Consider the following 26,964-nt stretch of genomic DNA (forward strand, 5'->3'; position numbering starts at 1 on the left):
CATAGGTCCGCTCTATCTCCCTTCTATGGGGGGATTTCCAAGGGATATCCCCGTAGCGCAAGGGTATAGGGATTCTTATAGATTCTCTATAGCAAATCATAGAGGGGAGGATCCCTCTACCCCTACCCCCACCCCGGCTCTCGGGGGGGGGGGGAAAGCCCTGTAACTCCGCCCCCCTCTCTCTCTTCCCGCTATAGGGAATTATCTAGGGGAGAGAGGGAGTCCCCTACTGTGCCTGCTGCTGGGCAATTGCAGGACTTTTAAAAGGTGCTGCCCAGAAGCACTTTTTAAATGTCCTGTTGTAAACTCCTGTTAGTCCCTGATGATTTTATTAGCATTTTTTCTTAAATTAAAAGTGAGTTATGAGCGTTTCACATCGGGAAGATCATTTATAATAATCCTCTAAATATAACACATTTATATAATAAGTCTATTTATTTCTAATGATAGATATCTCTGTAATACAGTGCCACATGGAGGCATCTTATAACTGCATACAATGTGTGTAGCATACGTTTCTAACACTGTGTAGGATAGAGCTCCGATGTCTGAGGCTATGCTGCACATGTATGTTACAGTATGCATGACAGCTATCCAATGTCAGAGACTGTACTCTATATGTATGTTTCGATGGAGCGCTGTCCCGCATACCATAACATACGCAGAACAGCCTCCGACATCGGAGGGCTGTCCTGCATAGTATTAGAAACATTTGTTGAACCTTGCCTCACATCGGAGCTAGGCAGGAAAATCTCAATGTCAGACAACGTCTGACACTAGATTGGAAAGGGTTAAGACTCCACAAGAAAGAGCGTAAGCCTGGGTTCATACGGGGCGGATTTGCCGCGGAAATTCCATCCGAAATTTCGCCGCGGCAAATTCGCCTGTGGCTGCTAATCCAGGGATTAGCCAGCCATGTGGATAAGATTTCTCAGAAATCTCATCCACACGGGACGGCAAATCCGCCGTGGCGAAGCCGGAACTGCGGCGTGGCCTAGCCGGCCGCAGCATGCTCATTCTTTTTCTTCCTCCGCTGCGGCTGCGGTCTCCTCTATGGGAGCGCCGGCCGCACCGGAAGAGCGAGCGGCCGGGCCGCTTCAAAACCCGTGGCTAAGTGCCACGGGTTTTGAAGCAGTGCTTCTCCCGGCGGAAATCTCGCGTTTTTTCGCTGCCGCCAAACCGCGAGATTTCCGCCGGGATTCCGCTGTGTGGGAACCCAGGCTAAAATTTGTAGATTGCAGCAGCACCTTGGATTTTTTTCGCTACAAAGTGCCACTTCTGACCAAACACTAAGCAGACCACAAGGTGGAGCTCTAACCATTCTAATAACCCCTATGATATGGTATTGCAGCAGTACTATAGAACTGGAGATAGGTTTATAATAAGTATTTTATTACAGAAGAAGATAGATCATAATTGTGACTTGTCTCCCACGAATGAACTTGTGAACTGGTCACACACAGACATGTCACTGCATACTTTAATTATGCCTGAAAAGCTTGAGTCCCATCCATGTCCACAGATGAAAAAATACATAGACGGGCAGGGTGATGGGGAGCAGCAGACTGTAGAAGCACACGCTTGCTGTGCTGGTACACCCCTGGGGGAAATCATCGTCCACCGAGGCAGAATAAAAGATTCCAGACAGCGATAAAAGAGGGACGAGCACAGTCATGGTTGGGAGAGACAGAAACATGGCTCCCAGCTTATGCCCCGCGTTGCTCCAGAAGACTACTGTGGTGGGTGATCGGGATCCTTAGACTTCTGTTCCCTGTGAATCATCCTTGCATCCTGAGGAATCATGTTGGGTATCCCATCCACTATAGGGTAAGCTATGCCAAGCTCATAATTAATGAGCTCGTTAGTAGATTTCTCATACCTACAGTAAAAAAACAAACAAACAGGGATTTAGTACATAAATTTTAGATCGCACCACTCCCAGCTGTTATAACTAGAACTTACCAGCATTGGTGAAGATTTTGACTCAAAATCAGCTGCGGATTTCAGAAGATACCGTACTCCTCACCTACGAATTCTTTGCGTGCTTGGCGTTTCCTTTACCGGCCACACGGCGGCCTCTAGCGAGTGCGACTCTGCTGGTCAGGTGATGTGAAAGTGATCAGCAGCACTGCACTCCGTACAGACCGCCGGGTGCCCGGTGAAGGAAGCACCAAGGGTGCGAAGGCTTCGGAGGTGGGAGAGCACAATCTTCCGAAATCAGCTGAGGAAACACAGCTTACTTCGAATCAAAATCTTCACCAATATATTTCTGATTTGACTCCGTTTTGGATGCGGAAACGCTGCAGAGTTTGCCACTGAATTTTCCGCTGCTGGAATTCCACTATGTGTAAACATACCCTAATACACATTATTGTTGTCAGGGTTAGTGCCAGTCAGGAAGAAACATGTATCATTAGGCTTTGCCCAGATCCGCCCCCTCTGGTCTAGCGCTTCATTTAACCTGCCCTCATTAAATTCTAAGGCGGCGTCTACGTATTTTCCATTCTGGGAGAATTTCTTTGGAATAGGACTCATACGGCTTCAACGTTCCCACACATAATGGTGACAACCACAAAAAGGCATATTCATTTTCACATGGTTGATTACTCCTAGAGTAATCCGTGACATCATAGAATGAGTCATGTGACCTGCTGGAGCGCTCATGATCTAGCTGATGCAATTATGAACAGTCTGCAAAGGAAAGATCTCCTGCAATCCCCTCCATTCTTCAACGTTCCCACACATAATGGTGACAACCACAAAAAGGCATATTCATTTTCACATGGTTGGATTACTCCTAGAGTAATCCGTGACATCATAGAATGAGTCATGTGACCTGCTGGAGCGCTCATGATCTAGCTGATGCAATTATGAACAGTCTGCAAAGGGAAGATCTCCTGCAATCCCCTCCATTCTAGCCTGCACGGTACAGACAAGCCAGATCACACTGTAAGTCATCATCACACTGAGAAATGCCTTAATTTTTACTAGACAGATAGATCCTGTCCGTCCAACATAAACTGCAAGTTAGTTTTTGCATCAAGGCCCTTTTACACACAACGATTATTGCTCAAAATTCGCTAAAAAGCCATCTTTTGAGCGATAATTGTTGTGTGTGTGTGTGTGTGTGTGTTTTCCCATGCACTTTTCGTCAATTGCTGACTTCAGGTCCGCATGAAATCCTCGTACCTCAGGACAATAAGACAGACCGCACACTGTGTTCTCCATGGGCAGCGCTGATAACATTCTATAACAGCTGTTAACAGCTTCTGTCCCACTGGAGAACAATAGCGATGTAGTTAGAGAACAGATGACCTGCTGTTCTCTAAATACATGCAAAGAAGTACTAAAGGTCTGATTATCCCATTAGATGCTATGCAAAATGATCTTTCAGAACTGTAGTTTCTGACTAATTTTGAGCAATCATCTGCGTGTGTAAATGCACTTTTAGGCTCCTTGATGGTTTGGATGCATCGTAGCCTTTGCCTCCTCTCTGACACTGAAGATACATGAAGTGGCCACTGGACGGAGCGCACGTATCTTCTACGTCCTGCACTGACATCTCTGATCTGCGCAGTGCTGAGATGGTTGGCAGCACACTAAACATGTGTCCCCCTGTGCCGCTGGTTCCTCACCCATGTTATATACAATTTAACTTCCCTGCTCTGTAGCCTGACATATGGTAACCTTGAATACAGGTCATGCTATGCTTCCTATATCATCTCTGAGGCGCTGCAAAATTCTATAGAGAGCAGGAAATGCCAACAACAATAACAAAAAAAAAAATCCTATACTCAGCAGTCCAATGCTCCAACGATGCTGCCCTGCCCCTCCTGTTCTTTCTGGTGGGCTTTGTACTTGTAAACACACATGACCCCTACAGCTAATTACTAACCTCAGTGATATAGGACACAAAACTGCTGACGAGTGATTGGCTGCAGCCTGTCACATGTGTATATGGACACGTCTCCTGCAGTTTATAAACCAAGTCCAGCAGGTAGGATGGGAGCTGTGGTGCTGGACTGGCGGGGCATTTGACCCGGGTGTATAGGTGACTTTTTTAAAAATTATTTCCTGCTCCTTCTGAAGTTTTTCCTATATTGGAGACCGGCCCATTAATATTGTGTTCACAAACTGAAAACAACATCCTACAGAGCTCCAGCGCAGATGTTCATAGCGGCAGCTGCCGCCACCGCATCACTGAGCGTTCTCAACTTGTCCGGCATTGGCAGGCGCCGATTGGTTCCTGCTGATGGGATCCACCCGGACCGCCGTCTCACAGGAGTATATTCTTATATAGATGACCCCCTAAGATATTTTCTACTCTTTCTACAGGCCGCTGTGAAATCCTACCCGTATTGTGTGATCGAAATGCGCTTTTACCTGCGCCAAAAAAAAATGCTGGAAATGACATGGATTTTGTGTGAAAATGAGCAGCGAATATACAGGTTTTCTGCGTATGTTGAGCACACTAACGGAAGCCCACCGATTTCCACAAGCTTGTGTGGTGCGCAGATACAAGGCGGGTTGTGTAATTTTTTCACGAGATCGCACATCATGGGAAACAATAGGCCAATGTGAATGAACCTACTGCAATCGATGGGTTCTATTCGCTGCGTATTACATGCGCAAATGCGCATTAACCGGGGTTAAGACCAGCGCATGGAGTACCAGTCTTAAAGGGGGAGTCCTGCAGGCTTCTCCTCTCTGCCATGGAAGTCAGCTGCCTGCATAGCCTCAGGGTAACACCAGGGGGCGCTCTCACTCCCTCCTGTGGGTGACATTTCTCCTCACACAGCATGAAGCGCACTGTACCTCAGAGCCTTCCTGGACAGCGGGCACACCAGCATCTGCAGCACGGAGGGGTCAAACGTGGGGCTGCCCATCGCCTCCGCGGCTCTGCAGGCAGAGCCCGTGTGCAGGCCCCTTACTACACAGCGCTGGACCAGACTTCTCCACACACTGACCCCCAGCATCATCCACCAGCGACAGGACACACAGAAGCTCTTACCCACAAGCCTCCGCGCCTTCTACGTCACGTGCTGCGGGAGTATGGGACAAAACCCCTGTAACAGCAGTCAGAATGGTACGTTCCTCCTGTCCGTGATACTTGTCAATAAAGTGTTATTGCAGACAGTCAGGAGGAACGTACCATTATTGTTACAGGAGTGTGCGCCCGTACATTTGACAAGATAGGAGGGCAAGTGTACAGCAACAGAAAGGAAAAGCCATGTGTATTATCTTTAACTTTTTCTCTGCCGGACTGGATTTGCCGTCTCTTTATGTTTAAGCTGCATCCATACTCTGCATTTTTCGTGCTTTCAACCGCCATTAAAAAAAAGTATGAGGATTTCAAAAAACATCACGAGGTTTCTGGAGAACACGGGTGGTTTCTTAAAGGAAGCATCTGATTTTTAAAAATGCATGTGATTTTTTTTTTTGTGAAGCGATTGCTTATTGATTTTTCGTCTGTGGTTCAAAAAAAGCACCAAAAAGCACAAAGAAGTATGAACGCAGCCTAAGGGCTTATTCAGATGAACGTATATCGGACGGCCGGGTATTCACGCCGGCCGATATACCGCATCCCTCTCTGCAGGTGGAGGAGGCTGGAAGAGTCGGGAGCCGTGCACTGAGCTCCTGCCCCTTGGCACTATTTGCAATGAGAGGGGGCGGTGCTAAGCCCAAAGAGAGAGAGAGAGAGAGAGAGAGAGAGAGAGAGATGGCTTTGCCCCTGTCCCGCCCCCTCCCATTGCAAATTCAGAGGGGGCGGGAGCTTAGTGCACTGCTCCTGGCTCTTCCAGCCTCCCGCGGCCGATATATGGTCCTCTGAACAAGCCCTAAAGGCGGATTCACATGAGTGAATCAATGGGCTCATTTACATGTGTGTATTTTTCTGCGTATTACAGTTAGGCAGCATTCACTATTATCCAGCGTATTTACCCACCAAAAGTCCCCAAAGATCAATATGTTGGGAGATGCGTGAAACACTGCGTAATTATGCAGAAAAAAGACTACATGTGGAACTCAGATTAATCCTGGAGCATCGACTAAAAGTACAGTAAAATACGGCGATTCACACGTAAAAAAAGCAACATTCATTCCACAAAGTCGCTGCGCTCATGTGAATCCAGCCTTAGGCCTCATGTCCACGGGGAAAATCAGATCCGCTGCAGATTCTCAATGGAGAATCTGCAGCGGGTCCCTCCTGCCCCGCGGACATGAGCGCCGAAAATAGCAATTTAAAAGCATTTACCTATCCGTAGCGGGCGGGGACGCTCTGCTCTTCCTCACGGCCGGATCTTCATTTTCGGCCGGCGGATGAATTCCTGACGCCGGCGGCACGTCGCCGACGTGCCGCGCGCATGCGCCGGGCACATCCGCCGAGCCGAAGCAAGGGAGATGCGGCCGTGAGGAAGAGAAGAGCTTCCCGGTCCGCTGCGGGTGAGTAAATGCTTTAAATTCCTATTTTAGGTCTCCCGCGGATCCGGACGGCTTCCATAGGCTTCAATAGAAGCCCGCGGGAGCCGTCCCCGCGGGAGACCCGCATGAAAATGGAGCATGGTCCAGATTTTTTCATGCTCCATTTTTTTTTAAATCACTTTTATTGACGATCCGCGGGTATTTATGTACCCGCGGGTGGTCAATGCATCCCTATGGGGTGCGGATCCGCGTGCAGGTAATCCGCTGCGGATCCTAAATCATATTTTCCCCGTGGACATGAGCCCTTAGTGTTCAAGGAATTGCTGATTATTTCTTATGGGGAAAAAAGTCGCATCCCATGAGATGCAACCTAAGGCTACATTCACAGGTTGGGCGTGATAGCGGGCCGTGTTTCTCACGCTTGCCAACTTACGATTTTCACAGTCATGTGATGCGTTTTTGATTAAAAATCGTATCACTTCTGTTAAATTACTGGCGGATGATCGAATCACAAATGTTTTGCATTGACTTCAATGGGAAATATCGCACCTGCATACACATGGCATGGCTTGTGAGGGCCATGCGATGTCTTTTATGGTCCCATTGAAAAAAATGGGTGAGTCGTTCCATGGGAGCGCCCAAAAATAGAACATGCTTCGAGGGGAAAAAAAAATCACTTGTGTGAATAAATCTATTAAAAGAATGGATTATGTATTTATATGAGTTGTGTGAATCTCATTGCGCAAAACTTGCGCCAAAATATTTCTATGAATAAACCCTGATAAAATCTCTGTTTTCTTACATACTTCAACTGAATTGATTCGTTCCAGAAAGGTGCAGGAAATATGTCCGACACACTTTGTCCATCTTGCCTATAAAGGGGTGTTTGGAGGTGCCTCCTACCTGGGCACCTCCAAACACCCCTGTAGAGACAAGATATTGATAGCTAATCTTAAAGATCGATAATTTGCAGAAAATCCCTTTGAAGATGTTGTACACCTTTAAAAAAAATAAAAAATGGAATTAATTTTTTTCTTCTTTTTTTGTCCTAAACTTGTAGTGTGTAGCTGTGCACTACAAGTCAGAGGAATACATTTCTTACAAGAACCATCAGTCAGGTTCTGCATGGGGGGATTTCTTCATGCTCTACTTACAGCAGGGAGGGGGGATTTTACATATAAAAATAGAGAAGGGGGGAGGTTGAAGATTATAAGGAGAAATTTATTATACTATTATTTTTATTGTATAATCCGCCTGCAAAGTCCCTTGGATCAGCACCGTAGTGTGCTTGTCATTACAAGGACTGACCGCTGGGGACCTGCCAATGAAGTGAGCTGTTGGGGCTCCATCCAAGAACAGTATTATATTTTTATTTGCCAGCTCCTCCCCCTAACAGCTCCATTCCCCACCCCCAGACTTTTAGCCCAAATTTGTAAAGTACAGAGTAACCTCACCCATGATCAAGGTGCTCTAAAATTGGAGAATTCTACTATCCTCTTATTCCTGGACTTCTCTATGGTGATACAAAAGAATAGATCCCAATTCGGAGATGTCAAAAAGTATCTATGAATTGCACATTTTAAATATGCAACACTAAGCCTGGGTTCACACAGGGCGGATTAGCAGTGGTTTTGCCGCGGTTTGCCGTTGCATATCCGCATTGCGGCCATTCCGTCGCGGTTGCAGTGCAATGCAGTGCCAATGTGTTTGGCAAAAATCTCGTTCTCACAGGGCGTAAAATTTACCGCAGAGCCGCAGTGCGGATAAGCAACTGCGTCGCGGTTTTGAAAGATGCAGCATGTCCATTCTTTCGACTTTTCCGCAGCGGTTTTTTTTCCATAGGGCCCCATGGACGCAGCAAAAACCGCAATGAAAACCGCTATTGCTTATTTTGTCGCGGTTTTCAAAGCGGTTCCGCAGCTGCTTGTCCGCATGAGAAAGGAGGGGCAATAACAGGAAGTGGTTCTGCGGCCATTTTAGACGCTTGGCGCCATTTCAGCCTGGACTGCATGGAGAGAGGAAGCAGGGAGCAGGAGCTCCGCCGGCAGCACCCCACCGAGCGGCACCAGACCCTCCCCAGCGGCACCAGTACACCAATTGGCAGCAGCACTATCACCACCACCGGTAGGCACTTCACTGACGCCCAGGGGAAAATATTGGCCAACAGGCGGGAAACTCCCAACCCCGTCAATGGCGGGAAAAGCACCGCCAGCAGCGGCGGCACCACCACTACCCCCAGCGGGTCCACCACCACCCCCAGCGGGTCCACCACTACCCCCAGCGGGTCCACCACTATCCCCAGCGGGTCCACCACAGCCTCACTACAACCCCCATTGCGACGATGCCCAGTGGCGGGAAAAGCAGCGGCTGCACCACTAGCCCCAGCGGCGGCACCACTAGCCCCAGCGGGCCCACCACTAGCCCCAGCGGGTCCACCACTACCACCAGCGGGTCCACCACGGCCTCACTACAACCCCCATTGCGACGATGCCCAGTGGCGGGAAAAGCAGCGGCGGCACCACTAGCCCCAGCGGCGGCACCACTAGCCCCAGCGGGCCCACCACTAGCCCCAGCGGGCCCACCACTAGCCCCAGCGGGTCCACCACAGCCTCACTACAACCCCCATTGTGACCACGCCGAGTGGCGGGAAAAGCAGCGGCGGCACCACTAGCCCCAGCGGAGGCACCACTACAACCCCCAACGGGGCGAGCAGCCTGTCCACCACAGCAGCACTACAACCCCCAACGGGGCGAGGAACTGGCCCACCACAGCAGCACTACTAACCCCAACGGGGCGAGCAGCCTGTCCACCACAGCAGCACTACAACCCCCAACGGGGCGAGGAACTGGCCCACCACAGCAGCACTACTAACCCCAACGGGGCGAGCAGCCTGTCCACCACAGCAGCACTACAACCCCCAACGGGGCGAGGAACTGGCCCACCACAGCAGCACTACTAACCCCAACGGGGCGAGCAGCCTGTCCACCACAGCAGCACTACAACCCCCAACGGGGCGAGGAACTGGCCCACCACAGCAGCACTACTAACCCCAACGGGGCGAGCAGCCTGTCCACCACAGCAGCACTACAACCCCCAACGGGGCGAGCAGCCTGCCCACCACAGCAGCACTACTAACCCCAACGGGGCGAGCAGCCTGTCCACCACAGCAGCACTACAACCCCCAACGGGGCGAGCAGCCTGTCCACCACAGCAGCACTACAACCCCCAACGGGGCAAGCAGCCTGTCCACCACAGCAGCACTACAACCCCCAATGGGGCGAGCAGCCTGTCCACCACAGCAGCACTACAACCCCCAACGGGGCGAGGAACTGGCCCACCACAGCAGCACTACTAACCCCAACGGGGCGAGCAGCCTGTCCACCACAGCAGCACTACAACCCCCAACGGGGCGAGCAACTGGCCCACCACAGCAGCACTACTAACCCTAACGGGGCGAGCAGCCTGTCCACCACAGCAGCACTACAACCCCCAACGGGGCGAGCAACTGGCCCACCACAGCAGCACTACTAACCCCAACGGGGCGAGCAGCCTGTCCACCACAGCAGCACTACAACCCCCAACGGGGCGAGCAACTGGCCCACCACAGCAGCACTACTAACCCCAACGGGGCGAGCAGCCTGTCCACCACAGCAGCACTACAACCCCCAACGGGGCGAGCAACTGGCCCACCACAGCAGCACTACTAACCCCAACGGGGCGAGCAGCCTGTCCACCACAGCAGCACTACAACCCCTAACGGGGCAAGCAGCTGGCCCACCACAGCTACCACCACCGGCAGCAGCACTTTCAGCACCACCATCGCAATCACCTCTAGCAGCATCTGGAACCTCTGCTAAAAAAGGTAAGTAACTACTTCACCACATTATGCATTGAAGGCAACACGCGTCCAGCTCCACCCCCTCTTCGCTCTCTCTTCGCAGCTTTACGCCCTTTTGCGTGCCTTTTTTGGCAATTGCCACCAGCGGTATTCGCTGGTTAGCTCACTTGCTTTACTCAACTGTTGCAAGGTGTACCTTTCCAAGGGTCACGCTCGGTGTAACATCGGTCATTTCCACCATTGTATGGCCCCCACACCCTCTTGCATGGCATTTTTTTGCACGGCTGAGGACAAACATGGTTAAAAGCAGAATGTAAAAGTATGTAATCCAACGAACGCTGCAATAAACAGTGTGGTTAGATGCAGTACAGTTCAAAATACATGGAAGAAAGAAACACCAAAGCGTTACAACCAATACTGTTAACTTACGGATTTCACTTTGGGTGGCAGCTGTAGCGGAGTCCCAATCGGGATACATCCCAGTGCAGACCGCATTCCAGGCGTCCGCCTTTATGTCGCGGTCACTGTAGCCCAGCTCGGCTGGGTCCCAAATCTCCGGCCTACTTTCAACCTGCAGGTTGAAAGTAGGCCGGAGATTTGGGACCCAGCCGAGCTGGGCTACAGTGACCGCGACATAAAGGCGGACGCCTGGAATGCGGTCTGCACTGAGATGTATCCCGATTGGGACTCCGCTACAGCTGCCACCCAAAGTGAAATCCGTAAGTTAACAGTATTGGTTGTAACGCTTTGGTGTTTCTTTCTTCCATGTATTTTGAACTGTACTGCATCTAACCACACTGTTTATTGCAGCGTTCGTTGGATTACATACTTTTACATTCTGCTTTTAACCATGTTTTATTATATTGCAGTTAAAGACATCAAGAATCGCTGGAGGTCAGTTCGGGACCGCTACAAGAAACACGAGAAAGACTGTGAAAAAAGCGGCATGTCCCCGTCTAAGAAAAAGTGTCCAAACCAGGAAATACTGCATTTCCTCAGAACAAGTCGAGCATTGCGTCCGTAAGCGCTGTATTTTAGGCGAGCTTTTATAGCTCAGCTTCACTGTTGTTGCATTTTGATGTTCTATGTCTCTAACGGTACTCTTGTTTCGTCCACAGATCCAGCGGGAACATCACGGCCGCCGCTCCCACGGTCGAAACCGCTACAGCCGACACAGAAGGGCAGGAAGAGGAGTCACGGGATGATGATATCACAGAAGGTACCCCAACCTTGGAAGACAGCCAGCGGAGCACGCCCGATTTGTCCCGCACTTCAGTAACACCGGAAGTGGTGGAACAAAACGTGTCACGTAGCAGCAGTGCTGGCCCTAGCAGCAGAGCATGCAGTAGCCGGGAGGTGAGTTCCGAGCGGACGAGCCGCAGCGTTGCTGCTCATCCGCGTCGGAAGAACAAGGCAGATGCCGCAAACGAGGCGCTGACATTATTGCGGCGGGTTGACACGGAGGATCAGTGGGATACAATGGGTGCCACCATTGCGTCACGCATTCGTGAACTGAGGCCGGAGCGTCAGTGGGCTATTGCGCCCGTTATTTACTATGCTTTAGAGCTTTTTGCTTCTGAAAGGCCCATTGCTGATAGCTGTACCCTTATTTCGGCAATGAAAAATACAGGCTTTGCAGTACCACAATCGAACCGCATGTTGCCTACACCCCAATCTTTCCCTGACCAACCAGGCAGGGTTCCTAGGACAACGGGATACCCCATGCACCATGTTTCTCAAGACACTGGCTACGGCGACACGGTCTCTGGCGGGTCCCCTTCCCCTTCCCAGCAATCGTTTCTCTCAATGATGAGCAGCCCTGTGCATCAGACCTCGCAACACACAACCACGGTACTGTACACGCCGCCAAGCGGATCTCAATCCAGTACAGGAGACGGCTCTTTTATCAATTATACGACACTGCAGTGATAACAGCTGTTGCATGGTGATAACTGCAATGTGTTATACGCAAGCATTGTAAAGTGCAGGATCCGTTGTGATGCTGCCTTTTGTAGCGGTGCATGCAGTTGCCTGCTATCCCAGAAATCCGAACGGATGCTCAGGTGAAAGATTGGGGTGCAATTTCTTCCATCGCTCACTGCCGGCTACTATCTGCTCTGCTGCTAAATAGGCAAGGCACACACATTCATTCCCGTGAGTGGCATGACCGTGAAATTATTCGCAGGTTGTGCGACTGTACATGAAGGATTGTGTATGTGCATCTAGAGTGATTTTGTCCGCTGCCTCGCTGTCCTCCAAGGTTGGGGTATTTCACTTCTCGGGGTCATTGCCTTTGTTTGTTGTTTTCCTTTTTTTTATTTTCATGTGTATTTTCATGTTTGCTCCAGTGTAATGCATGTTACCGGAGTTCGAACATGAAATAAACTCCAAGAAATGCTGATGAGAACAGGGGCAGTCTGTCTGTCGGCCTGTTCCCATCCGCATTTCCCCTTGCGGTATATCCGTCAAGTGTGGCGAAAGCCAAATTGGTATTGGATCGCCCGGCGACAGAGAGAAACGTTACACCATTTACCGAAAAAAAAAGTCACCACGTGCAAAATGACTGCAACTGTGTGGGGAGCAATGAAACACCAAACCCTGAATTTCGCTATCAAACATTGATGTAAATTAATGTCAGTATTTTAGTGGATAAAAAACTGTCACATACGTCGCTTCCATGTGCTCCTGGGGCGTGCCTAATGTAACGCTCGGTAGTGCTGTGGCGTGAAGCTTGTTAATGTGGTTCCATTGCTTGGGTGAAATGTATTGTGCTACTCATGTTGTTGTAATCGTTAACTGCTGAAATGCTTCAAAAAGGTTACGTTTAAAAACCAATACACCTGCCATGTTCATTAGGCTACTTATTAAAAACCAACATAGCCTAACAATTGTTTCAACTCAACATAAAGTTCAGGTATTTTGTTCGACGACAAAAAAGGAAGAGTGATATTTTTCATTAAATATAGTAAAATTTATTTGTCCAAACTTTTTTCTAACTATTTTGTAAACTTTAATGACCGATCACAAACTGCATGGACCGCCGATGGTGGGTCTTGAATAAATGCACTTTATGCCAATAATGTCTTCTGCATCCTTCTGGGGCTGGGCGCCGGGGGAGGGTCACACTCCAGTTTTAGGGCTGCACACCACCGACACAGGAGAACTGCCATGGCACGGTGCCTTCGGGACTAAGGAAATAGTCAGTGAAGAGTTCTCGAACCTGCACTGCGGTAGCAGCCGTGCGACCTGCACCCCAGTTGATGATCGTGTCAAAGGCAGGAGCGAGTTCTTCGACATCTACCTCGGGGCGATAGTCCCGGAGGTAGTTGTGAAGAACACAACATGCCTTGACAAGGTCATCAACTGTGGTAGGGTCTACCATTAGGGTAATCCCTAGAACTCTCCACTGACTAAACATGATCCCGAAGGCACACTCAACCACGCGACGTGCCCGGCTCAGCCGATAATTAAAAATCCTTTTCCGGGCATTCAGTCCTCTTCGTGGGTATGGGCGCAACAGGTTTGGCAACAACGGGAAAGCCTCATCCGATACCATCACAAAGGGGACTGGATGTGTGGTTCCCGGGAAAGGTTGTGGGGCTGGGAGCGAAACGCCATCTCGAAGAATTTGCATCCCAATCTGTGAAGTTCGCAGCACCCGAGAATCTCCAGTGCTGCCATAGGCGCCGACGTCGATGCAAACAAATTTGCTATGTGCATCAGCCACGGCCATCAGGACAATAGAAAAAATTTTTTTTTAATTATAAAATTTGGAGCCTGAGTGGGCTGGCTGAAGCACACGCACATGTTTGCCGTCGACGGCGCCTATGCAGTTAGGAAATTTGGCAACATCTTGAAAGCCTGCTGCAACATGTTGCCAAGTATCCTCGGTAGGTGAAGGCATCACGATGGGCTGCAACTTCTGCCAGATAGCGCTGCATGTGCACCTCACAATTTCGGTGATGGTAGATTTACCAACACGAAATTGGAGATGCAGGGATGCATAGCTCTCTCCTGTGGCCAAGAAGCTGAAAAGAAGCAGAGAAGAGAAACAAAAGTTAGTACACAATGATGACTTGCATAATGTCAACACTTCAAACAATTATTTAAGTATTCAGATATTAATCTCAACACAAAATTTATATGAGAACACAGTATAATTCATGTGAAGGAAATAACATGAGCATTGCAGAGGTAGCCATGGGAGAGGTTACATTGTCACTTTACACGCCACACATGGTTCACAATTCCATTCTTCCCATCTACAACATAGGGGAGAGAGAAAGTTAAAGTGCAAAGATGTTCCTGCCACACTCAGGTACATAACTAGGGTACGTTGACTGCCGTTGCGCAACAATGGTTGGCCAACTTGGCTGCTATGGTAAGTTCAACAATCTAACTTCTGCCAATTTGTTTCGGAAGTCAACGACCCACAAGATGATGATGCCTGTGTTATGTGGCAGAAGACAGAATACCAAAGACAACGAACTGTTCCACCGCAGTCTCCCAAAACTACTAGAGGAGAACCCGAAAACATACAACTGTACATTTTCAGCAACGTCGCCTACGAATTAAAAAATGGAGTTTGTCTTCCGCTGGATGAAGCCCTTTGTGACGTCACAAAATTAACCTATTTCCAGCTGTTGAAGAACGTGTGTCTTGGCAGCTAGCAGCGCTGTCTCACTCCACGCAGCAAGGGCGTAAGGTGGTTTGAACTACAACACATGGCCGCTGGGCCAATGGCGGCTATTAACCCTTTCCAATCTATTCTCAGGCCTGCCCCGACATCATAATTTGCCTTCACAGCTGCGATGTGGTGGCAGGCCCAACAGTGCAGTGCAGCAGTGCATCTACACCCAATCATCAGACACATCGGGTGCAGATGCATTCCTGCAGTCATCCTCATCGAGGACCCCCGTTGAGAATGCAGAAAGGGTTTTCAACCATTTCTGCCTTCTCCTTTACACATTACATACCGCTCAATTAGCGCTATGTAATGCATAGAGATTCCGGCAGCCCGGCGATCATGTGTCCGCCGCAATTACCCGACCCACAGCGGTCACATCAAAGCCGAGCCGGGAGCCAGCACTGTGGGAGGACATGCTTACCTGACTTGCTTCTTGCACATTCTCCTTCTGTCTCCCGGCCATCATGTGACGGCCAGGTGCCACCTGACCACTGCGATCACATCATCGCCGAGCCAGGAGGCAGAAGGAGAATGCGGAAGACGCCGGACAGGTAAGCAGTTCCCTCCCTGCACCGCCCTGAACTCTGTCAGTTCAGGAGGGTGCAGGGACAAAGGAATTCTTTTCACCCATTCTCCCCAGCACCAATTTATTTGGAACTGGGGAGAATGGGTGAGAAAAAAAAAAAAAATATTGGAAAAGGTTAACCATTGAAATGCCACTAGCAATTCTGACAGCGGCATTTACATAGCACAAATGGTGTCGAGGGGTCACGCACGGGCAACCAAACACCCACCCGACCGGTGAGTTCGGGGATGCCGTGCACGTGTCATTATGGCGGTGTTGCTAATGAAAGGGGTGCTCGATAGCCAAGCTGTCCAAAAGCAGTGTGACGTAATGCGATTGCATTATGTCCTAATGCCGGAGCAATCACAGCATCGCATGAAAAAATAAAATGTATTGCACAAAACGTGTAAGAAAAAAAAGAAATATACAGTTGCAAATTACATTACGGATAAAACAACTGGGACAGGATAAGAAAGGTTACTTACCGAAGGGTGATGAGCAGCCTTTCTTCTGCAGTGATCGCCTTCCTCATGTGCGTATCCTGGTACGTAAGATCCCGGCGCACCAGCTCCAGAAGGCGGTCAAAGGCCTCCATAGGCAGCCTGCAGAAGGCTACGAACTTCTCCGGATGGCTGCAGAGAGAGAGAGAAAGGGAGAGCGGGCTAAACTAAATACAAATTCTTTACACAATCTCAAACCTATTCACATCACATGATACACTTCACTTACTTTTTTAAATCTTGGTAAAGGCTTGCGAAATGCCCCTTCGTCCCCCTGTCAATGAGTAGGGGATGCACCCAGTAGCGCCTCCGGCGCCGGGAAGTACGATCAGTCTGTAAAAGAATATTAGCAGGAATTAAAGAACATGGCAGCAATCGCACTCTAGTCCACAATGCATCTAAAGAAACAACAAGGAAACAAAGCACACACTGTCGAAACACTGCTCACCTTTTCGGATTCTTCTCCTTGCATGTACAACATTAGGGCGATGAGTGTGCGGCGGTTGGCGCGCCTCAGCTGAATTCTTGTGGTAGGCTCCATAGCTCAAGAGAAAATGGCCACAAATTCTTAGCCTCTTCCTACCCTGTGCAAAAATGGGCGTGGACGATGACCTCACAGGAAAGGGTTTTCTTAGAATCTGCACCTACTAAAATACGCAGTCAAATCTGCAACTAAAACCGCGCCTCTCAAAAAAAAAACGCTGCAGTTTTTTCCGCAGCAAAGGACCTGCGGATTTAACTGCGGTGGAACTGCAGAATAATACGCGATGAAAACCGCGACTACATTTGGGTATGGCATGCGGATTTGCCGCAGATGCGGCAGGGTTGTGGAAAAACCGCGACGGTAAAACCGTGGCGTTTACGCGGCAAATCCGCCCTGTGTGACCCTAGCCTAAGGCCATCCAGAATTTGGATCGTTGATAACAGTCAAGGTTAATTGTTGGACACTGCAGAAGAAGCCTCGTTCTAGCTTGACGCTTATCAGGCTCCTATGGCCCATTTTCCTGGGTCTTGCCTCCTAACAGAGGACAATTTTGAGTCCGACACCCTGCATGCAGAGCTAGAATATATCAGAAACCCTTCCTAAATTTGCTTGGTAGCTTAGTAGATAGTTTAAAGGGGTTGTCCCGCGAAAGCAAGTGGGGGTATACACTTCTGTATGGCCATATTAATGCACTTTGTAATATACATCGTGCATTAAATATGAGCCAAACAGAAGTTATTCACTTACCTGTTCCATTGCTAGCGTCCCCGTCTCCATGGAGCCGTCTAATTTCAGCGTCTTATCGCCCGATTAGACGCGCTTGCGCAGTCCGGTCTTCTCCCTGGTGAATAGGGCTGCTCGGGCCGGAGAGCTGCTCCTCGTAGCTCCGCCCCGTCACGTGTGCCGATTCCAGCCAATCAGGAGGCTGGAATCGGCAATGGAACGCACAGAGCCCACGGTGCACCATGGGAGAAGACCTGCGGTCCACCGTGGGTGAAGATCCCGGCGGCCATCTTAGCAAGGTAAGAAAGAAGTCGCCGCAGCGCGGGGATTCCAGTAAGTACTATCCGGTTTGTTTTTTTAACACATGCATCGGGTTTGTCTCGCGCCGAATGGGGGGCCTATTGAAAAAAAAAAAAACCCGTTTCGGCGCGGGACAACCCCTTTAAGGCTGAAAAAAAGACATATGTCCGTCTAGTTCAGCCTAGTAATCACCCGCCCCCCCCAATGTTGATCCAGAGGAAAGCAAAAAAAACGCCAATGAGGTTAAAGTCAATTTTTTCACTTTAGGGACCCCTCTTAAATTCCTTTACTAAGTTCATCATCACCCCGTCCTCAGGCAGACAGTTCCACAGTCTCATTGCTTTTACAGTAACGAACCCCCTTCTGTGTTCGTGTAGGAGCCTTCTTTCCTCTAAACGTAGAGGGCGCCACCTTGTTACAGTCCTGAGTATAATAGGTGATGGGAGAGATCTCTGTATTATCCCCTGATATATTTATACATAGTTATTAGGTCGCCCCCCAGCCATCTTTTTTCTAAACTAAATACCCCCTATTTTGATAACCTCTCTGGGTATTATAGACTGCCTATTCCATTTATTACTTTAGTTGCCCGTCATTGACCCTCCACAAGCTCTGATATGTCCTTGAGTACCGATGCCCAAAACTGTCCACAATATTCCATGTGTGGTCTGACCAGTGACTTGTAAAGATGAAGATCAATGTTCTCATCATGTACCCCTATTTCTCTTTTGATGCACCCAATGATCCTATTTGCCTTGGCAGCAGCTGCCTGACACTGGTTGCTCCAGTTATATTTACAGTTAATTAAAATCCTCAAGTCCTTCTCCATCAGTGTTCCCCAGTGGTTTTCTAGTTAGTGTGTAATGGTGACATGTATTTCCTCTGCCCATGTACATAACCTTATATTTATCAGTGTTAAATCTCATTTACCACTTTTTTGCCCCCAGTTTATCCAGATCAATTGGAATCATGTACTGTCTTCTTTTGTTACATAGTTCTGTATGATCTGCAAATATTGATATCTTACTGTGCAATCCTTCTACCGCGTCATTAATAAATATATTAAAAAGAATAGGGCCCAATACTGCCCCCAGTGGTACACAACTTGTAATGGTGACCCAATCAGAGCATGTACCATTTATAACCACCCTCTGCTTTCTATCACTGATCAGTTACTTACCCACTTAAACACATTCGAGCCTAGACCAGGCATTCTCATGTTATATACCAACCTTGTATGCAGCACAGTATGAAGCATTTTGGAAAAATCATTAAATACAAGATTAATGTCTAGAACTTACCTCCTCGTAGAAGCTAATCAGGTTGGAGCGGAAGGATATTAGAGGTTACAAATCTTAGGTTAAAGGGGTTGTCCCGCGCCGAAACGTTTTGTTTTTTTTTCACCCCCCCGTTCGGCGCGAGACAACCCCGATGCAGGGACTTTAAAAAAAAACAGCACAGCGCTTACCTGAATCCCCGCGCTCCGGTGACTTCTTACTTACCGGTTGAAGATGGCCGCCGGGGTCTTCTCCCTCGGTGGACCGCAGCTCTTCTGTGCGGTCCATTGCCGATTCCAGCCTCCTGATTGGCTGGAATCGGCACGTGACGGGGCGGAGCTACACGGAGCCCCATTGAGAAGAGAAGAAGACCCGGACTGCGCAAGCGCGTCTAATTTGGCCATTAGACGGCGAAAATTAGACGGCAACCATGGAGACGAGGACGCTAGCAACGGAGCAGGTAAGTGAAAAACTTTTTATAACTTCTGTATGGCTCATAATTAATGCACAATGTACATTACAAAGTGCATTGTTATGGCCATACAGAAGTGTATAGACCCACTTGCTGCCGCGGGACAACCCCTTTAATTGTTAATCCGGGTATACAGGCAGGTAGGAACTATTAGGGGTTGATCCAGGGAACAGTCTGATTGCCATTAGGGGGTCGAGAAATAATTTTTTCCCCAAAAGGCCTAATTGGCTTCTGCTCTTGGGGTTTTTTGCCTTCCTCTGAATCAACAACATAGGAGGATAAACAGGCTGGACTAGATGGACATTGTCTTCATTCGGCCTTACAAACTATGTTACTATTTAAATTGGACCCCTCATAATTCCATGCTGATATGGAGTTATACAGCTACTTTCATACTGTTCAATGATCCTGGTCTTTGGGGCAGATTGCCTGGCCGGCCAATATAGCACCGGGTGCTTTTATGCCGGCAGAAAAGATAGTGCTAGAAATCTTTCTGCCTGGAATACGTCGGCTGTTGCATAGACTCCTAAGGGAGCCAATGATAGCGGCCAGAGAAGGGAGGTGGGAGGGAGTTTAGCAGCGTGACTGCTAAACTCCCTCTTCTCTCCTCCTTTCTCCTCCCCTCCAGCTGTTTGTAATGGAAGGGAGTGGGATGGAGGCAGAGCTAAGATCCATCCCGCCCCACCCTCTTTCATTGCTGGCTGCGGACAAGGCGTAGGTGCTTAGCTTCACCCCCGTACCGCCCACTCCCCTTGGAAACAGCCGGAGGGAAGGAGGGAGGGGGTGAGCCGGCGAGGGGGAGGGAAGGGGAGGCAACTCTGATGTAAAAGTTTTTGCTAAAATCCTAGCCTCACGCCTTACGAATTTGTCCTGTTATTATTGTGTTGCAGCTTGCTGTGTGGCTTGTGTCCTGTTACCTTTGTATGCAGCTTGCTGTGTGGCTTTTGGACAGCTCGCTGTGTGACTTGTCCTGCTACCTTTGTGTTGCAGCTTTCTGTGTGGCTTTTGTTCTGTTACTATTGTGTGCAACTTGCTGTGTGACTTGTGTCCTGTTATCTTTGCGTTGTAGCTTGCTGTGTGAACTGTCTCGTTAGAGTACTGAAAAGTACTAAAATAGGACTTTATGCTGATGACGTTATTCTAGTACTGACTAAGCCAATTACTTCCCTATCAGTAGTGAATAACATAATTTACACATTTATGGAAGTCACTTATTACAAAGTTAATACTTCTACATCACAAATCCTTAATGTTGGTGTTAATGAAATGTATGACTCCGTTTCCCCTTCACTGTCTTATAGTATGCTCCTTCCATTTTGTATGAACTAGTCTGTGTCAATGTTTTGTACTTTTCCTTTAACAAGATCTTGCTCAAATGTATTGAACTGAATGCTGCGAGCTGAGTAAGGAGGCGGCACATGACTGGGAACAGGCACAGTAGGGGTTAAGCAGAGCGAGCAAAAAGGGGGTGGAGTTTAGACAGGAAAGAAGGGGGGGGAGCGGAAGGAGCTTCAGTCAGGAGTCAAGCGGTGAAGAGAGAAGGACAGAGGAGAGACAGCAGCATAAGATGTCTTCAAGGAGTAAAAGAGGATTTTTGAAGCAGAGAGAGTGCAACAGAGAGAAGGAGCAGCAAGAAGAAGGGAGGCGCGGAAAAGAATACCTGCAAGTGGGAAGAAAGGAGCACCATCAAGTCCGTGGGATCCAGAAGCCCCAAGATCCGAGGAGGGCTGACCTGCATGAGCAGATCCAGGAGGTTGATTCAACGGGACGGCGCTGAGTGGCTGGAGGAATAAAAGGCAAGTTGCCGATCGGAGTCGGGGAGGCCAGTCGGGCCGGCTGCAGGGCTTCCGGCGGCAAGCGGAGGAGCGGAGCAACCGGGGGATGCCGGGCGAGGCCGCCCGAAGAGAAGAAAAACTTCCCCCCAGTCCCCCCTCCCCCACCCCCAGCGAGGCTTAGCCCAAGCCCTGCAGCTAAGAGGGTCGGCCGCAGGAGCGGTCGCGGCGGTGAGAAGCCGTAGGGCGCGGGACGCGCCACGAGGGGTTTGGCGGGAAATTCAAAACCGCGCGGCAGTTGGAGCGCCCGCGTTGGAGCAGCGGGAACAGCCGATCGGCAGTCCGCAAGGCAGAAGAGGCACAGAGGCAGCATTAAGCGGAGGCTCCGCGTCCAGGAGCCAGCGCGCAGTCGGGCGCACGGCTACAGCAGGACATGGCACGGAGCATTTGAGGAGACACGAGACACGCGTGGAGGCATGGCGGGAAAGCAGGCCCTCTCAAGATGGCAGCGCAGCGATGCGGCAGTGTCAGGTAACGGGGAGAATGGGGGGAGGAGAAGCCCCAGGGGAGCAGGTGGCCAGGCCCTTAAACCCATTGCCCGGGAGAGGAAACACAGGGGGGGGGGGAGGGATAGGGATTATAGCCCGGCCACCAGCTCTGCTAGCAGTGTAGGCACGAGGGCAGGCAGCGCACAGGGATGCAGGGAAAGTGGGGAGATATCAGGAGATAGTGGGACGTACGGGGTGGCACTCATTACGGAGGGCCCCCCAATAGGGGCCTATGTTGGTCACTCCCCACATAGGCGGCGCCATAGCCAGCACGTACCATGCACACACGCGGGCACCGGGTACGCAGCCAGCACCCAGGGTCACGAGCATAGCAATCGCGCGGCTCGCTGACATCACTTTTCACAGCAGCAAACCGTCGCAGCCCCTAGCGAGCATAGGCTCTGCTATGTCAATCCACGTTTCGGGGTGGCACCATCTTCAGGGGGGGTGATTCTTCGCAGGGGTATGCCAGTCGCGCAAGCGGCAATAGACGAGGTCTGGGTGCAAAACGTAGACAGCGAGAGAGAGCCAGAAGGGAGAGATACCAAAAAGGCGCGAAAGCGAGCTCGCTAGATTAGGGGCGGAGGCAAGCGAACACATGAGGAGACCAAGCGGAGAGGCCCTGGGCGACGGGTCTAGGGATCCAGGTCAACGGTATCACCAGCAAACCTACCGCCTAGCAGCACCTCCGTCACCTCATTCAGCAAGGATGCACAATATACGCCACACGTGGCGGGATACAACACAAAAACGGCCGGAGCGGGGCCACTTTGGCACAACTGGTGGATCGTCGGCGAGAGAAGCTCCGCATGTGAGTACGCGGCAGCCATCGTACAGCGGAGGCAGGAGCCCCGGAGGAAGGATGGCAGGGACCTTGCCCTTGGCGGTGCCGGAGGACGGTCATGCCGGTGAGTCAGATTGTTTTAAAACGCATGAGAAAATGTTATGGATCCCGCCAAGGTGGCGGAGAAAAATGATTTGGTGATGGTGTGAAATCGGTTTTGAGTAATATGGAAAAAAGAGATGTGTTATCGGTGTCCTGTGGATCCCCAGGGGGCTCGGGCCCGCCTGCGGGGCAGGAGTGTGGTGGCTTAGCAGCCGGTGGTGATGTTGACCGTATATACAAAAAAAAAAAATAAGTGTCCTATGGTCATCTGGTAATGTGGCTCACGCTCCCGGGACTCGTCAGCGGTGGCGAGCGGGAAAAAGCGAAGAGTCGGTGAAAGATGGTTTATGATTTCTGATACAATTTCTGGTTTCGCTCGTGGTTGGTAATTTTCCCGTGGTTGGTAATTTTCCCGTGGTTGGTAATTTTCCCGTGGTTGGTAATTTTCCGTGGTTGGTAAGTTAACTCACGCGCCCGGGACTCGTCAGCGGTGGCGAGCGGGAGAAGCGAAGAGTCGGTCAAGGATGGTTTACGGTTTTCAGATTCCTCGGGACTCGCCTGTGGGCGTGTCGTTGCGGGTACTACAAAAGCTACGGATGTATTGGATGCAACTCATCTTAGCGCAACGCCCGTCAAAAACCTACTTTTCAAGGGTGAGGAAGCTAGAACCCTTAGACAGGGTTTTTCCTGCGGTTTTGTAATCCCGTTTTCCTTTCAGTCGGCTTCCATTATGTGCACCAATTTAAAATTGGCTTTAAAAAATATAGAGGTAGTGAAAGCAAAGGTTAATAGAGAAGTGGCGGCCGGCCGCATGGCCGCCCCCCTTCGACGAACTACCGTTTGTGAATTTGCGGGTCTCCCCATTGGGGTTAGTCCCCAAGAAGGAGACAGGCAAGTTTCAACTGATACATCATCTATCCTTCCCAAAAGGGGAGTCGGTAAATGATGGCATTCAAAAGAACAAGCATCGGTGGTTTATGCGTCTTTTGACCATGCGGTCGCCCTAGTTAGAGCAGCAGGTAAGCGGGCACATTTAGCAAAAGTCGACATTGAGGCGGTTTTTTAGGTGGTTGCAAATTTTCATCCTGAGGGTTTTCCAATTGTTGGGACGCAAGGTAGATAACCAGTTCTTCTACGACATGTGCCTGCCGAGGGGCTGTTCGCTTTCATGCTTTTATTTCGAGCTTTTAAGTTCCTTCCGGGAATGGAGGCTCAGGTTTTGAAACGGGCATCACATCGGTGATCATTACCTGGATGATTTCCTGTTTATCGGTATGGAATCATCGGGCACCTGGGGTTTTTTGTTGCATACTTTCCGGTCGCTGACGCATAGGCGGCCCTTTGTCAGAGGAAAAAACGATGGGCCCGGTGACTAGGCTGATTTTTCCTAGGGATCGGGATCGACACTGAGGAAACGGTTTTTTAGATTACCGAGGAAAACAAAAAATTGGCCCGCCTCCGGCAGAAGGTAAACGAGGTCGTAAAATGAAAAAGTTACGTTGCGTCAGATGCAGGCTTATGGGTCGTGTTTTTTCTAGATGATGGTCTCTATAAAGGAGCCACACTACTTCATTAGAGGCACACCAGGGATACGAAGGGTTTTACACATATGGAAAATCTTCTTGGAGGCCTTTAATGGGCACGTGGTGTGCTCAAAAGAGGAGTGGTCGGTTACAGGTATTAGCCTGTCCGCGGACGCAGCGGGATCAACAGGTTTTTGGTGTAATTTTTCCGGAAGCACTGGTGCAGGGAACCCTGGCCGGTATCCTGGTTGGAAAAACGATGGACTCAAAACATTACTCTGTTGGAGTTTTTTCCTGTCGAGGAGTTACAAGACCACAAGGTGTGTTTTTTGGTTCGATAAAGCTCCAATGGTGCAAATTATTAACCGGCAGTCATCATATTCCCACCGGTGTTGGCGCTTGTGAGACATGTGGTTCTTGAGATGTTTACAGCTTAATATATATTTACGGGCAAAACATGTACCGGGTTATAAAAACGTGGCAGTTGACGCGCTCTCTCGCGCACAGATGGAGCGGTTCAGAGGGCGGCACCCACAGGCGGATGCATTGGAGGTACGCTGCCCGCATTTCTTGTGGAAACTGGCAGAGCAGAGCTGCTGAAGCGTGTCGAGTCATTAGTAGCGGTGGGAACCTGGAAAATAATAACGCGGTGTGGCAAAAATGGTTGTTTTGGCGGACGGTTCTGTGGCTGGGGGCGAGAAGGCCCGTTCAGCGACCCTGGATATGTTGGCGTCTCTGCGGGTGAGACGGGCGTCGGTAGATTCGGCAAAATGCACCTCGCGGGCGTGGCAATTTTATGAAAGTTGCACGGTTTTAAGGACGTTACAACAGAGTTCGTTTTTCGCCAGATGGTGCGAGGGTGGAAGGGAAAAAGGTCGGTTCAGATTCCCGTCGCCCGGTTACGTATCAGTTGTTGGTTAATTTATTGGACTCTTTAGAAGTCACGTGTTACAACGACTACGAGGCATTGCTGTTGCAGGACGACATTCTTATTGGCGTTTTTGCGGCGCTCAGGATCGGCGAGTTAGTTCCGAAGAGCAATTTATGCCGGGAGGATTAATGGTTGACGGCGTGGTAGCGGTGGATAACGGTTTACGCGTCAGGATTAATTAAAAAAAGAAGAAAAAACAAACAAAAAAAAAAAAAAAAAAACCCGACGTGTACGGCAGGGGTGAGTGGGTGCCGTTCACTCGATTAGGCTCAGGATGGTGCCCAGTAGATACGGCAGCCAGTTACATGGCATCAAGGCCGGCAGGGGAGCTATTTTTGGTCCACGGGTCCGGCCTCCCCCTCACTCGTTTGCAAGTTTCGGCGGGGTAAAAATCGTCTTTGAGGACTATGGGCCTCGACCCGAGGGAATTCGGGACCCATTCTTTTAGAATTGATGCGGTAACGTTGGCAGCTGCGGGAGGTCGTGAGTTCATTTTCTCACTGGGGCCTAATTTATGGATGAACGTAGATGGTTGGAAACGGCTTGGGAGACGGAATTCACAAATATAGAAGTCATATGTGCGACCCGATCTAACTGGGGGAGGTTTCAGTCAGCACCCGGTATCCCGGTTTCTGTTTTAGCGGTAGGCCCTTGTGTTTTTCAAGCTTGCCCTCGTTTGGTTTTTTCATTTGTTCGCAGCAGCGGAGCCGTGGAAAGTGCATATAATCGGTCACTCCTACATTTACTGGGCGAAAAGGAGGGCAGCCGTTCGGTCTTTAGGATCGGAGCTAGGCCTGACCGGAACATCCGTAACCTGGCACGGAGTCCGGGGGGCTGATATGGCCCGACATGTGGAAGTTGGTGGTGGACATTGCCAGAAGTACCCCCCCGGAGAGTGGTTTTGTTTGTCACGCCGGGGGGGAACGATCTCGGGAAAGTAAAGACTCGCGACCTGTTGGTCATTATGAAACAGGACTTGCGGCGTTTTCGGGAATGTTTTAATGGATGCATCATTGTTTGGTCGGACATAGTGGCACGGAGACACTGGAATGGAGCAAGAAACCTGGAAGCTGTGGATAGAGCCAGGAGGCTGGTGAACATGAAAATATCACAGCTTGTTCAGTTTATTGGAGGGGTGGTGGTTCGCTATTGGGAGTTGGAAGAGAAGAGGGACGGGGTTCACCTCAACGAGGTGGGGCTGGATACGTTCCTATCCGGCTTGCAGGATGGGGTCGAGAAAGCTCTAGCTCGGGTTGGTGGGGTGGGGACGGAATGAGCCGCAGTAACGCGGCACATCCCGTGTGGCCCGGAATTTGTCCATGCTGTTAAGGAATAGAGGAAGGTTTGCAAGCCGAAGGAACGGGGCTTACAAACGTCCTCAGTGGACGGTTTACGAACTGTAAGAATTAACACGGACAGCATGGATAGTGATCTATCGTTAAAATTAAGTTATAGTTGAGACCGTTTAATAAATAAAGCTGTGGCCTACCCCACAATTCCAGCAAGAAGTTGTAAGACATTGGTTATTTATTAAGTAAGTGAGCGGGTAAGTGATTGAGTGTTCCCAGTCCTGAATGCTGCGAGCTGAGTAAGGAGGCGGCACATGACTGGGAACAGGCACAGTAGGGGTTAAGCAGAGCGAGCAAAAAGGGGGTGGAGTTTAGACAGGAAAGAAGGGGGGGGGAGCGGAAGGAGCTTCAGTCAGGAGTCAAGCGGTGAAGAGAGAAGGACAGAGGAGAGACACCCGCCCACCCGCCCGTAAGGTCAGGGAGGGAGAGGAGGTGGGCTAGTTAGAAGAGGACAGTCGTCGGAAGTTGTCACAGCTGGTTTTGGCCCGGAATTTGTCCATGCTGTTAAGGAATAGAGGAAGGTTTGCAAGCCGAAGGAACGGGGCTTACAAACGTCCTCAGTGGACGGTTTACGAACTGTAAGAATTAACACGGACAGCATGGATAGTGATCTATCGTTAAAATTAAGTTATAGTTGAGACCGTTTAATAAATAAAGCTGTGGCCTACCCCACAATTCCAGCAAGAAGT

General features: G+C 49.9%; 3 protein-coding genes across 5 annotated transcripts; 1 reads left to right on the forward strand and 2 right to left on the reverse strand.

Annotated features, from left to right (window-relative positions):
* Positions 1 to 1,371: 1,371 nt before the first annotated feature.
* PIGY (phosphatidylinositol glycan anchor biosynthesis class Y) lies at positions 1,372 to 5,098 on the reverse strand. Of its 3 annotated transcripts, none has more exons than XM_066574105.1 (2): positions 5,012 to 5,098; positions 1,372 to 1,879 (listed from the first exon to the last, which is right to left on the reverse strand). In XM_066574105.1, the coding sequence occupies exon 2, from the start codon at positions 1,694 to 1,696 to the stop codon at positions 1,481 to 1,483; it is 216 nt and encodes a 71-aa protein (XP_066430202.1). In that variant the 5' UTR covers positions 1,697 to 1,879; positions 5,012 to 5,098; the 3' UTR covers positions 1,372 to 1,480. The 3 variants fall into 3 exon arrangements, with proteins under 3 accessions (XP_066430202.1, XP_066430201.1, XP_066430203.1); XM_066574104.1 differs by lacking the exon at positions 5,012 to 5,098 and adding an exon at positions 4,816 to 5,005; XM_066574106.1 differs by lacking the exon at positions 5,012 to 5,098 and adding an exon at positions 4,968 to 4,998.
* A 3,331-nt stretch (positions 5,099 to 8,429) lies between these two features.
* Positions 8,430 to 13,290, forward strand: LOC136573565 (uncharacterized). Its single transcript, XM_066574835.1, has 4 exons — positions 8,430 to 8,544; positions 10,789 to 10,977; positions 11,128 to 11,278; positions 11,377 to 13,290. Exons 1-4 carry the CDS (start codon positions 8,430 to 8,432, stop codon positions 12,185 to 12,187), a joined length of 1,266 nt encoding a protein of 421 aa, XP_066430932.1. The 3' UTR covers positions 12,188 to 13,290.
* A 101-nt stretch (positions 13,291 to 13,391) lies between these two features.
* LOC136573566 (uncharacterized) lies at positions 13,392 to 16,551 on the reverse strand. The gene is made up of 5 exons (XM_066574836.1): positions 16,459 to 16,551; positions 16,240 to 16,343; positions 15,996 to 16,142; positions 14,036 to 14,286; positions 13,392 to 13,621 (listed from the first exon to the last, which is right to left on the reverse strand). The coding sequence occupies exons 1-5, from the start codon at positions 16,549 to 16,551 to the stop codon at positions 13,392 to 13,394; spliced, it is 825 nt and encodes a 274-aa protein (XP_066430933.1).
* Between the last annotated feature and the right edge of the window lie 10,413 nt (positions 16,552 to 26,964).

The sequence above is a fragment of the Eleutherodactylus coqui genome, chromosome 7 (assembly GCF_035609145.1).
Source record: "Eleutherodactylus coqui strain aEleCoq1 chromosome 7, aEleCoq1.hap1, whole genome shotgun sequence".
Classification (NCBI taxonomy): domain Eukaryota; kingdom Metazoa; phylum Chordata; class Amphibia; order Anura; family Eleutherodactylidae; genus Eleutherodactylus; species Eleutherodactylus coqui.

Coding starts and splice junctions, on each gene's coding strand:
- PIGY (XM_066574105.1), bottom strand. CDS start 1,696: ATGTTTCTGTCTCTCCCAACCATGACTGTGCTCGTCCCTCTTTTATCG.
- LOC136573565 (XM_066574835.1), top strand. CDS start 8,430: ATGGAGAGAGGAAGCAGGGAGCAGGAGCTCCGCCGGCAGCACCCCACC. Junction 8,545..10,788: donor CAGCACTATCACCACCACCG/GTAGGCACTTCA, acceptor CGGTCACTGTAG/CCCAGCTCGGCTGGGTCCCA. Junction 10,978..11,127: donor TGCCACCCAAAGTGAAATCC/GTAAGTTAACAG, acceptor ATTATATTGCAG/TTAAAGACATCAAGAATCGC.
- LOC136573566 (XM_066574836.1), bottom strand. CDS start 16,551: ATGGAGCCTACCACAAGAATTCAGCTGAGGCGCGCCAACCGCCGCACA. Junction 16,143..16,239: donor CTTTACCAAGATTTAAAAAA/GTAAGTGAAGTG, acceptor CTCTCTCTGCAG/CCATCCGGAGAAGTTCGTAG. Junction 14,287..15,995: donor AGGCTGCTCATCACCCTTCG/GTAAGTAACCTT, acceptor GCTTCTTTTCAG/CTTCTTGGCCACAGGAGAGA.